This window comes from Strix uralensis, chromosome 10, assembly GCF_047716275.1.
Source record: "Strix uralensis isolate ZFMK-TIS-50842 chromosome 10, bStrUra1, whole genome shotgun sequence".
In the NCBI taxonomy this organism is placed as follows: Eukaryota; Metazoa; Chordata; class Aves; order Strigiformes; family Strigidae; genus Strix; species Strix uralensis.
In genome coordinates this window covers 9,820,560-9,833,437 of record NC_133981.1, presented here as the reverse complement: position 1 = coordinate 9,833,437, position 12,878 = coordinate 9,820,560, and the positions used below count along the sequence as shown (strand labels likewise).

General features: G+C 39.2%; 1 protein-coding gene across 1 annotated transcript in view; it reads left to right on the top strand.

Annotated features, from left to right (window-relative positions):
- Window positions 1-3,804: 3,804 nt before the first annotated feature.
- SHQ1 (SHQ1, H/ACA ribonucleoprotein assembly factor) overlaps window positions 3,805-12,878 on the top strand; it is a 53,349-nt gene continuing 44,275 nt past the window's right edge. Inside the window, exons 1-6 of the mRNA XM_074879182.1 lie at window positions 3,805-3,847; window positions 6,126-6,308; window positions 7,320-7,384; window positions 8,272-8,394; window positions 9,192-9,343; window positions 10,840-10,952. Coding sequence (XP_074735283.1) covers window positions 6,166-6,308; window positions 7,320-7,384; window positions 8,272-8,394; window positions 9,192-9,343; window positions 10,840-10,952 — 596 coding nt within the window. The 5' untranslated portion in view covers window positions 3,805-3,847; window positions 6,126-6,165. The remainder of the gene's footprint in view (window positions 3,848-6,125; window positions 6,309-7,319; window positions 7,385-8,271; window positions 8,395-9,191; window positions 9,344-10,839; window positions 10,953-12,878) is intronic.

The window sequence follows — 12,878 nt, the reverse complement described above, 5'->3', positions numbered from 1 at the left end:
AAATTCACTGTCCGACAACTGAGCTAAAAACCCAGCCTAGCAAACAAAGGTGTTTATATGCTACTTTTGGAGTGTAAGTTGAACAACTCCAAGGGCTCTTAACACACAAGAGACCACAACAGGTCCCTGGGAAGCTGTTTAAAAACCTGAAAGTTGCTTCAGCACAAAAAGCCACATCAGCCACAAATACATGCCATTCCCACTGTGCCTGCCTCTGCACTAGTCCATGGGCCATTGATCTAAGAACTCTTGCTTAGCTGTGGCAGGCCATGCTCTCAGAGAGGTTCATCAGGGCTTCTGCAACAGTTACTGATATTACAGTTCATGTCCTTCAGTCACTAAGAAGCTAAACTGTAACTTCATCTCTCACATGCAAACTTTACATCAAAGCAGGTCAGACATCTGTCTAGCAAGTAACACCTCAAAATGTAACACCAAGGAACAGATTACATATTTACATCCCTGAGTGTTATGATTTTATTTTTGTAAAGACTATTGCAAGCTTGATCCTGAATTTATAAAGACCACCATCCTGCCTCTAGAGACTCATGTTATTATCCTTATCTGAAAAAGCACAGAGGGTCGTTGTGATCCAGGATCTTTCCCTCCTCTGGAGAAATAAAATGAGAAGCTTCATTATCTTTGGATAATGGAAACTGCAGGAGGAAATAGGAAAAATAAAGCTATGAAGATATTGTAGTATTATGAACACAGTGCTTCTGTAAGTGAAACTGTTAAGGATTATAAACTCCTGGAAAATCAGATCTATGGGGAAAGGAAACTCAGATTAAAATGCATTAGATTCAGAGGAATGCTCCAGACCACTTAGACAAAAGAAGTAAAAATATTTGTTTTCCATTTGTTTTCAAAGTTAAAGGGAAGAATAATATGAATTTTTCTCAAGTGTGCAATGATATCTTCTATTTCCATCTCAGGAAAAACCCTTAATTATCATTTACATTGTTCTTACTCTGAATTTTATAAAGTCTAAGTCTGACAATTACAGAACTATTTATAGTTGTTTATAAAACTTATAGCACTGATAATTTATATAATGGAAATAGTTATGTATTATATTGTATTTCATAGTGTATGTCACAGAGTATGTTTCTGACTAAAACATATACCTACTTTACTTCCATTTGTTTCCTGCATAGAGACAGTTTTATTCCTTGTTATTCCTTGTATTTTATTACTTGTTAAACTAAATGCATATTTTATATCTGATTACCATTTTTATGTACATGCCAATTATATATCTAGACTATATTATGCATTGTATCCATGGGATTATGCCAGATTTACTTGCTATTATTAGCCATGTAGAGTCAATTGTGCTCATAAATTGCAAAGCTTCATGTTTCTGTTTTACAAAGGGACAGCAAATTTTACTAATCACTTGCCTGAAACATTGTAGAGAATGCATTTTCATTCTTCAGTGCTTCCTTAAACATATAGCAGCCAAATTCACTTCTTCATCAGAAGGATGCACCAAAAGATGTAGTCTTTCTACATTTCTAAATAAAAACTTTTTCATTACAGTTCTAAAAAACTACTTTTTACAGAAGAAAGCAATACAAATTTCTTAGAGATACTCCTTCATACTTTACTTGATGGAAAAGCAGAATGGCTGAGGCACCAATTTCTTCACTGAAATCAGCATATAAATATTTATTTTACAAGGGAAGTATTACCAGACAAAAAGGGCTGGGAGTTCTTACTCTTGAAAAAAAAATAATTCTGAGGCATCTTGGAAAGTGTCAGTTAGACAAGAATAAACTCTCTGATGAAACATCTTCCTTATCCTTCATAGACTTATCTTACGCATATTTGAATTTATCCAGAGAAGATGGTGCCTACTGGTTCATAATCAGCTTCCTGTCCAATATTCTTACTACAGATTACATTGGTAAGGTCCAAAAGTTAATTAGTGCTGAAATTCTCTGGAAACGCATCAAAAGTTTCTGAGGACTTGATTGAGGCCCTGGTCTAAGTCAAATCAGCATCTGAAATTATATGTCATTAACTTCTTAACATTAAAAAAATTCATTTTATATGCCTTGCATCTTCAATTTCTGCATGTGAAAAACTGGGACACAAGAAGGTTTAGGCCAAATATTAAAACCATCCATCAATTTTAGATCAATGGGGAGAATGATCTATTTTGAAGCAAGTATTTATTTTTTATTCATGTCAACAAGACAATTTGTGCAGTTTTTAAACTGCTGGTTCAGTTCTGTGTAGGAGTGAAGATATTTTCTCGTGAAGAGATGTCATATTCTGTGGAATTCCAGCAAGAAAAATCAATCTTTATCAGCCTGGAAGATTGTCTATTTTTTTTTAAAACTTCATTAGCAGAAGTTACGTAATTGTTTTTTTCCCTCCAGGAAAAACATTTGAATGCATTTCAGAGGGGGCAGGGAGAGGAAGAGAGTCAGTAGCATCTAAATATGTTGAGAATTATCTGGAACCAGAATACCTTTCATGGTCTAATGACAGAAAAATAAGATTAAATCTACATTAGGTACTATATTTAAAGATAAGTAAACTATGGCTTTTAAACAAACTTCTCTGATTTTAGCAATTTTTTGAGCTTCTTGTTGCATTTTCTCCTTAATGCTGTATTTCTTTTGATTCATCAGGATCTGCCTCTATTCACATTGTCAATCTTGTTTGCATTTATCTGTTGTCTTAGAAGAGACGTATGTAATTGGGAACTCCTGTTCTGACAGTGTGGGGCCACTCCTCTGTTTCCAAAGCCCTCCACTTCAATGTATTCTGGCTCTTGAAATCATTTTATCCTTACCACCTCAATTTAAATGGCATTAGCTCCAAACCTTCCTATTCCTATGTACTCAGTTAACTTCACTCTCTCCTTCCCAGAGATATTTGCTCTCACTGCATGCTGTATATAAACAAGCATTTCTTAGATTCTGAGCTGCGAGACAATTTACTTTCTGTAGCCTCTTATGTTTAAGCAGCAGTATCTGATCACGTCAGATGCCTACAATTTTAGGTATGGCTTCAACTATCACAAAGGGGGAAAGAGTTGGGTTTATATAGGCAATCTTCACACTGCAGCACCTCATTCTCTAGCATTTCCATAGATTTATCAGGACGGCAGTAGCTGAGGTTTTGGATGACAAATACGGCTTTTATCTCGAGATTGTTAGAATTCCTTTGAACCAGGACGTCAGGCACACCATATCACAGAATCACAGAATCACAAAGGTTGGAAAAGACCTTGAAGATCATCTAGTCCAACCATTAACTTAACACTGACAGTTCCCAACTACACCATATCCCTCAAGCGCTATGTCGACCCGACTCTTAAACCCCTCCAGGGATGGGGACTCCACACTGCCCTGGGCAGCCCATTCCAATGCCTAACAACCTGTTCTGTAAAGAAATGCTTCCTAATATCTAAACCTTCCCTGGCGCAACTTGAGGCCATTACCTCTTGTCCTATCGCTTTTATTAGATAATAAGGCCCGTGGGGGGAACCTGAGGGAAGGGTCCCCCTCGCCGGTGGGGCCCAGGGCGCCCCGACCACCACCAAACCCTGAGGGCGCGTGAGGGAAGGCCAGGCCCGAGGGGTGGTGGAGGCCTCCCCGGGGCCACACACCGCTCGTTTGCCCATACTACGCTCTCCCGTCTCTTCCGTTTTCGTTCCCTTCCGAAGGCGGGTAGCGGCCAGAGGGGCGGGAAGCGGCGGGGCCGGGCCGGGGCAGCCCCTGAGGGCGGAGCCGGTTCCCGCCTCGCCGGCGTTGCCTGCGCATGCGCACTTCCGTCCCGGGCGCCACGCGCGCGCGGTGAGGGCGGGCGGCGGGACGGCGGCGCGAGCGCGGTGAGTGGCGGCGGCGGGCAGCGGTGGCGGGCGGAGCCCTGCCCGGCCCGGCCTGAGGGGAGCAGAGCGGAGCGGGGCTCTCCCCGCTGGCAGCTGCCTCCTCCGGGGGCTCGCTCCCTTCAGAGGGGTGGCGGTTCGCGGCCTTCGGCCGTGGGGCGAATCAGTTGGTGGGAGTCCGGCGCGTCCCGTCCCTCATCGGTGTCCCCGCGGGCTTAGTGGCTTCTCCGCTTGTCCCGCGGCGGGCGGGCTCCGGCCGGCGGGCGGCCTTGTGTGACCCCGCAGGACAGCTTGGAAATCGGCCTTTGACTCGGTTTAACGAGCAGCGGAGGGAAACGACGTCTTACTGTAGCGCTTCTGAGGGAAAGCAGAGCAAAGCGTTTGTCCCTTTTCCCGCCAGCCCTTTGCAGCAACAGAAACATTTTAGTTCAGCTTGCTGGTTTTTTATTTTTCTCTAGTGCATGGCGGTCTTTTTACAGAAAAGGCTGCAAAAATCTATTATTTTGGGATACCTGATTTTTAGGTTGTGGCAAGCGCTGCTGGGGATTGACTGTTACGTTGTGGGATGGATATCAGCAGTTCCTAGGCTGTGGTCTGTGAAATACTGTGGGTTTGTGTAGGAGCATCCACATTAGTTTGGGGTCATTAACTTGTGTCAGGGATGCCAAAAGTGCAGCAGTGCTGAGAAGCTCGGAGTGGGAACAGCTGGGCCTGGCTTTCGGGCTGCTGTTCAATGTTTAAACCTCTGATTTGGGAGAATAAAAATGCCGGCTGGCATATCATCCTTGAAGGGTCTAAATGAGCTAGTGGTTTTTTGTCTTATCCCATGCTGTTAGACAACATGTGGTGTTTAAATAGAGAAGAAAGTCCACAGAAATGTATGTTGGTTTGCAGGTGTTCGTCAAGGCAGGTATTTCCTATCTAGTTATAGCTCGATAAATAACACGGCAGTTTCTCAGCCTGGAAAGCCTGGAATCAAGTGACACAGTGAAATGGGAGGGTTTTTCCATGCCTGTCGAGTGAGGTAGATTACGCATATAAAAAAAAAAGGGTAATCTGTTAATTTAGCCCTATTAATGGTTAATGCTTCATCTTTGCTCAAGTTGTAAGAATGGGGATATGTTTAATAAAGATAACTGAAAGTCAGTGAGAAGTAGCTCTTTCCCAGGTAATAGTTCTGTTTTGCATTTTTTAAAATTTTTTTTTAAAAAGTTACTTTTCAAAAGTGTGTGATCTTTGTAAAACCACCCCCCCCACCCCCACCTTAATACTGTAGTCTAAATTAAACCTGGGGAATTATCTTGCATTTAGAAGCTATTGAAGGGTCAGATGAGTTGTATGGCAGGTGAATGGTACCATGTAAATTCCTTCTCTCTTGCTAAATACACATGCCCATGTACATACATAGGGTTCTGAGGGATGTTCATCTAAACTGTCCTTAAAAACACTTGGTGAAGGAGATCCCAGATACCCTCTGTTCTGGGTTCTTTAATTCAGTTACAACTACTGTAGTATTTATGTTTTCTTTGACTGAATCTTCAGAAAGAATGTGAGGTTTTTAGGATGCTTCAAGATTTGTAAAAACCTGCAAACTGATCAAAACAATAAGCATGTTTGGATTGGACATCCTGAGTGTGTCAACTGCTTGTGTTTAAACTGTTCGGACAGCTCTTGTGTCGTGAGCCCACTGCAAAGGAGCATCTTTGACTTACTGTGCATGTACTAGCCCAGTGGCTTATGCATTAAATTTGACGCAAAGAGCAGTATATGCTCAGTGTGTATGCTTAGATAATGTTTGGGGTGTACTGAATCCATTGCTTGTATTCTAGCTACTATGTGTATGAATTATAAAATAACAGCTCTAATTTTTTGGAAGTATTACTGTTTTTCAATATTTTCTAATAGTTTATGATCAGATCACTAATGAACTAAAGATTTAACATCTGCTATGTGTGAAATTATAAACAACAGTTACAAAAAGCTGCCAAGTTCTAGGACTGAATTTAGTGTGTGTTTTTATGTGGAATAGAATAGATGCTTTCCTGTGCTCCAGATGTTTGCATTCATTTACGTTCAGTTGTTTCATTAAGTGCAGAGTGGTGGTACCTTCAAATTTTTGATAATACTTTGTTTTGTTGCTGTTGTCATGAGTGTTTTCTTGAGCATGTGGAAGATAATTGTGTGAGACTCCGAAATGTTCTTACAGAGTTTTGAAGAGACACTATTTGCTCTAATAAAGTGGAAGCTACAATAATCTTTTCTTGTTTTCCCATTTTGATAGGGCCACGCAGCCAGTGGTTGCTTTTCCTGCTGGATTCATCATGTTAACTCCAGCTTTTGAACTGACCCAGGATCCGGATTTTCTTACAATAATAATCAAAGTACCTTACGCCAGAGCTTCAGAGTTTGACGTGTATTTTGAAGGGGAAGATTTTAAATTTTATGCTAAGCCGTACTTTCTCAGGCAAGTAGTGGAGGGTTTTAAAAGAAATTGGACTTCATAAAATAAGTAAAAGTCAGTAGAGAATGAACTTCATTTTGGTCCCTTCAGAACATGTTCATCTGCAGCTTTTACACTGTCAACTGCAGACAGCCCATTTTGTGCAAAGAATTGTTTTTATGGATCTGGCCTCTTTGTTTCTAGGCATTAAACCACGTTACAGGGAGTTTAAATAGTTTTCTAAATTTACTTTGCAATAGATTTTTAATTGTAAGATGGCACGACAATTCTCGGGATGTATGTAGGTTGTTCCCTGCTGAGAACCAGATACAGTGTATGTGGTGAAGAGTGGATTTTGATGCGCTTGTAATAATATGAGGGGAGAACGGGCATGTGAGTGGTGACAGTAGGAAGTGAGGTTCCAGGCTGTGTCTTTTCTCTAGGTAGCAAGTTCCCCACTGCACTATGGGAAAGGAACAAGAGGCAATCTCAGTATGAAAGTGTTAGGAGAACCTCTGGCATGTAACAGCTGACGAGCTAGTAACCTTTCTTATTTTCTGTTTCCCATATTCTTGGACATGCTTCTCCTATATACATTAGTGACCACAAGGGATTTCAGTGGGCTGGTAGAATGCAGTGACTTAGTTATTCTGAATAAGTAATGCAAGAACTCTGGATGAGTTCTCATATCCTGTCACTGTGGGTTAGCTTAGATTTTTTTAAATTGCAGAATCTTCGAAGTGTTGTACATAGTGCCAAGGGCGTCATCTCTGTGGTGGCTGTGACCTCATCCAAGCTGGGAAACCAGGAGTCACAAAGTCTCTATCTCAGATGCTGATGTCTTGTGCCAATAGTTAGGGAAAAAGATTCTGAAGTACATGGGGATTTAACTACATGACTTCCATTACTATCAAAAGCAGTCATGTAGTTCAGTCCTTTGTGCTGCTTTTGGAATGTGCCTTACATTTTTATAGGTAATGTTAAATTGCAGAATTAGTCAGGCATTCAATGAGGCATCTCATTTTTTGACCGCAGATTGACACTTCCTGGAAGAATTGTAGAAGATGGCAGAGAAAAAGCATCTTATAATACAGACAAAGGTATTAATGTTATTAGTATATGTGTCATTAAAAATGCTACTAACTCTCTAACAGTTTATACTTTGCGCTGGAATTGTGTAGAACTTTAGTGATGTATATGATACTGTAAATAAATGTAAAGTTTCTCCTGTGTTAGGTGGCATAAAAAAAAAATCCTTCTCAGGATGTATTGTGTGTACTTAGGCCATCCTTAAGCACAAAGGATGTGTTCAGAACTGTCCTAACAATGACAAAATTATGTACAAGTCCTCTTCAAGCCCTGTAGGGGCTAGACATGTTACTGTACCAAGATCATTAGTAAATCTAATAAATCTGCAAAGAAGTCAGGTAGTGCTGAGTAGAAATGAGATCATCCTGAGGCAGTCTCTTGGCTACATCTTGACAGAAGAAGACATTAGACTTTTTCCACACCTTAAGGTGGAAGGTATTTCTGGAATAAAATATGTATCTTCTAGAATTATTGTATTCATTTAAAACAAACAACATGAAAGCCTATAATTTGCTGCTTGCAAAGCCTTTATTACGTGCTTGACTTAAGACAATAATCAGTGTTGAATGTAGTTTCCTATGGTCTTCTGTTGATGGCTTGAGTGGTGGAAGGATTAAAAATAAAATAAAGCTTCTATTCTGTTGTTTTGTGTTTATACAATGTGAGTCAAGAGACTACAACTGATTTAATACTCTTTTCATGCTTTGACATGAAAATATTTGATTTTTGTGGAACTTGTGAAGTCAAGTTAAAAAGCATACACAGAGATTGATGTATAATAAAATGCTACCTGCATGTGTCCCAGTTTCTGTGAGCCTTTTTCATTAGAGGGAAAATGCACATTTTTGTTTGTCTTGGATATTTTAATGCAATAACTATATTCTGACTTTTCTTTAAGGAACTTTTACAATTCGGTTACCTAAGGAGGTTCCTGGCCAATATTTTGAGGGACTGGACATGCTGACATCTCTTTTAGCACCAAAGAAATCAAGATCAGCAAAACCTTTAGTAGAAGAGATCGGTATGACAAAAAAAATCTTGTTTATACTAGTGATAAATGTACATAATGAAACAGTTACAGATATACGTAGTAATATATGTAGAAAAACACAGTATTTCTATTATTGTCTAGTCCAAGGTATAAGAAGGGTGTGAATGAATCTGAAAGGATGGAAAAGTATAGAAATAAATGTGTTGAAGGTGATATACGTGTCATCTTTATAGGCTTAGTTATGTTTACATTTTTCCAAAATGTGCTTAACATGTGCTAATCCTCTGTAGGTCTTTGTACCCCTCTAGTGGCTGTATAACACACACATTGGAGTCTCCTGCTTTCAAGAAGCTGGCACAACTGGACTGCTGGCTGAAATGGAAGAAGCTAATTAAAACCGCAGCTTCTAGTGGATGACTTGCTTAACATCAGTATTTAACAGACAAGAATGTTTGACTATCTGTGTTTAATTTTTTAATACTTATCTTAAATTATTGATACCATCATTTTGCTGCTGTCAGGGTTCTCTTAGCATCAAATTCTGATCTTGTTAAAATCAGTGGAACAATTATTTCAGCCCTTGAGGGGAGTATACTTAAAAACTTTAGTGTTCCTGGTCTTCATTTTTGAAAGTTGGAGAATTTGAAGCAGGACCCGTAGATTACTGATGTAAGCATCTGGCTGTATGACCCAGTGTTGTATAAGATTTCTTAAAAGTTGCAGTGAAATGAGAAAGGCTTATTGTGTTATCAGTGTTTGCCTTTCTATTAAATTATTTATATTTTCTATGTAATAATTTTCTTTCTCTGAAAATGCAATGTATACAGCTGCCTCTGCTGAGTTGTCTGAGGAGGAGGAAGAAGAATTTGATTGGGAAATAGAGCAGACCCCTTACCAAGAAAGTGCAGAAAACACTCTACCACTACAGCACCATTATGGATTTGGGAATTTGCGGTCAGGGGTGTTCCAACGGCTGCAGGTAGGTGCATTTTTATCTCTTCCTATCATAAAAGTTCTGGGTAACTTGTTGAGTAGGCTTCCTGGCTCATTCCACAGTCCGGAGGAGCTCATTAGGTGCCTGTTCTCCATTATCCCGTTCTGTGACTTAGAGCATTCTGCTTTTGCATGTAGTACAGACAGATCCTTCTTCCTGCAGAAGTAGGGAGTGGTTGAGACTGAGTAAATTGTGTAGCAGAGTTGACAGGCTAATCTGTTTCTGTAATAATTTCAGTGTTAAGAGGAAAGGGCTGAATAGGGTCCTTGGTAAAAATGGCCTCTGGAGGTAGGCTGCTGTCATCAGCACGGTTCAGGTGGCCTGTGGAGGTGTGGGGTAAAAGGCCTGTATCAAGCAGGCCACCTGCCAGATGAATAGTTCTGGCAATCTGCAGTCTATGGGCTGTTAACAGTTTGCTGTTGACACTTTTGCTTTATATTTGGTATTGTCTTCTATTCTGACTTCAAGCATACTTAACATCGATATACAGTATCTTTCAGATGCCATGAATTTTAATAAGTAATTTTAATAATATTAATAAATAAGTTTCAATAATAAAAATCCCCCTACAAAATAAAGTTCACTAATCTATAGGTCCTGTTATGGCTGTTGTATTAATATTTTTTTCATTTTGAAATTCATGGTAATTTTATCTTTGTACTTTTTATTTTAGACTTGATTTTCTCACAACAGAATAACTTTTGAAATGTGTTACTGTGCTGGTGTGTGTTCAGCAGTTTCTTAAATTCAGTAATAGATTGAAGCTAATCTACAACTAATAATATTCACAGTGTACAGAGCTTTTATTAAAATAGTAGATAACTTAATTTTTTGTAGTGTTCTTACTATAAGCAATTTAAGTTGTAGCTGTTTAGAGCAACTTAATTATGTAACTCTAATTCATTATCCCATGAACTGTAGTATTTTCAGGGTTTGGAGCAGAAGGATTGCTATTTACGGAGAAAGTATTTACATTATGTCAGGATATATACACTGTTTTATTGCCATGAAATTTGTGAAGAAGTACATTTTCCATCAGCATTACCACTGCTTGATGCTTAAAATGGCACTGCAATTGTCCATTAATTAACGTATGTCCACTTCAGAGTGTGAGAATAATCTCAAAAGTCACAAGAACAGTATCTATGGTTTTTATCTTGCCTTTGTTGTGGTTGTGTGCTTTTGTTAAACGTTGCAAATTTTATCATAATGCAAAATAACATGCCTCCCCTATGATGAAATGGCCTGAATAGACTTCACAGTATCATGAATTCTAAGGAGCTTCAAATAATTGAATTTCCTTCGAATTTTGATGTTTTGTTTGCACAATGGAGCCTGAATTTGGAAGATTTGAAAGGGAGGTTGAAGGGTAACTAGGGATTTCAGTGTAATGCTGATAAGCATCCTTCCTAAACTCTTCCTAAATAAGTCTTGCATATCATACCCGTGGCTTTGTCATCTAATTTTTGTTCCATTTGCAGGATGAGCTCAGTGATGTTATTGACATTAAAGATCCAGACCAAACTCCTGCAGATGAACGTAGGAGGAAACGCCTGGCAGCTGAGACTGCCAAGTTTGATCCTGATCATTACCTGTAAATATTGATTTACTTCACCTGGTCAAGTAGAAGTACCTCAGTTGAAATATATTCACTTTTCTTTTCATGAATGATTGGTTTTGAGGTCACTTTTGGAAATAATAGCTTTACTTTTTATTTGTCTGTTTCTTTGTCTCATCACAGCTGGCCTTAGAGGGTGTTCTTAAGCATGACACTGACACAAGACTTAGCAGAGTAACCCCAAAACAGATAAGCAGTTTAATTACTGCTAAAGTCTGTATTCAAGCAGGGGCTGCTGTGAACTGTTACAGAACCTTGTTTCATAGTTTACCTCTTCAGCAGCTGAGTAGCCAATCCCTGCCTTCATTTTGGGCTGTAGATGTCAGAACTTTGTTTTCCCCTTGTGAAACAAGGATTGCTGAACCATCCTGGTCCATGAGGAAGTACATCTCAGTTTTGAAGTTATGAAGATTTTGTCTAGGCCACTTTAGTTTTTGCCTTCTTCACATGAAACCTTTTTACAGCAGAATGAGGAAAAGTTCCAAACCAAGACTTAGTGTTTCTTTGTGCTTCATCCCATGAAATGAAGGTTGAAATGGTTTTTCGTGCCTTTCAAGTTCAGAGTATTTCAGGTCAGATTAGGTTCAGAAACTTCCAGAGAAGTAAACCAAATTGAAGCCATGAGATCTATTAATATGGTGATTCCTGCAAGCTTGATTTGGTGGGACAAGAGTGTAGTCCCCAGTAGGGAGAACTAGTACCTGTGGTGTGCTCTGTTGGGTAGAGGTAGGCTTAACCCATTTTGAGTTGCTTCAGAAGGTATTTTTACAAACTTGGAATTTTTCCATGGTCAGGTGTTTCAGAGGCAGCTGCATGTCGTTCTGTAGCACATAGAAATTAGAAGAGCTTTCTCAAAACATCACTTGGAAGCACATTTCACTGGAACTGAATTAGTTGCTAACTTACAGTGTGATGCAAATTAGACCCTGTGTTCTAGCCTGACTTAATGGCTGTGTTTTGGATGCTTCAGAACAGATGATACCTTCCTTCAACAAAAACTGATTTCCTGTGTACCCTGATGGACAGCTCTGTGAGAAACGGTGGCAAACAGAAGTGTTCTGTTGCCTTTGAGGAAAATGTACACTGGGTCATATCTTTAAGTTGTTTTATAAAGACACTGAAGGAAGGCATCAAAAAATCTGTTGGTGTGAGAGTAAAACAAATTAAATTCTGTGTTCAGTGAACTGGTGATTAAGAAGGTATTAAGAAATTTCTCGCTTTTTTTTTCAGTTCTCGGTATTTATACTATTGTTTGGCTTGAAGAAAAAGCTAAAATGTTAAGAGGAAGCTTAGAACTTGAATCCTTTAGTATAAATCCTCCCACAGTTACTGTATTGAGATTTTTACCACAGTGGCTTTGTACTGAGATGGAGGTAATCTCTCTTCCAGAATTCATGTATAACTCTTCTTTTTCTACCTTGCTACAGTATGCCTTTGTTTACCTAAAAGTCAGTCCCTATCCCTACTTTATCTTTGCCCTTCAGCTGTGTACCCTTCCTCTCCGAAGTATATGCAGTTTTAAAGTGAGAGAACTTCCCAGTAAAATCAGGTTTGCTGCCAGTGACGTTCTCTGAGAATTCTTCTCTTTGGCCTGTTTTCCTTCAGATTCATCCAGAACAAGTCGGGTTTGTTCACCTTCATGTCATGCTGTGACCTCATCAATTTCCTCAGCTTCTAGGGGACTCAGGAAAGGTGGAGGAAGTAAGGAAGGGGTACTGTAAGATAAGAGAATATTGTTTATTCTTGTAATAATTATTATCTTCTGGTTTTAAGTCAAAGAACATATTTCTAACATATGGAAAATAGCCTGGAGCCAAGTCAGGTGTATTCTATGTATGCATTAAAATATACACACGTACACTGTAAACTGAAGTAAATAACATATGACTTTATTCTTTTTCT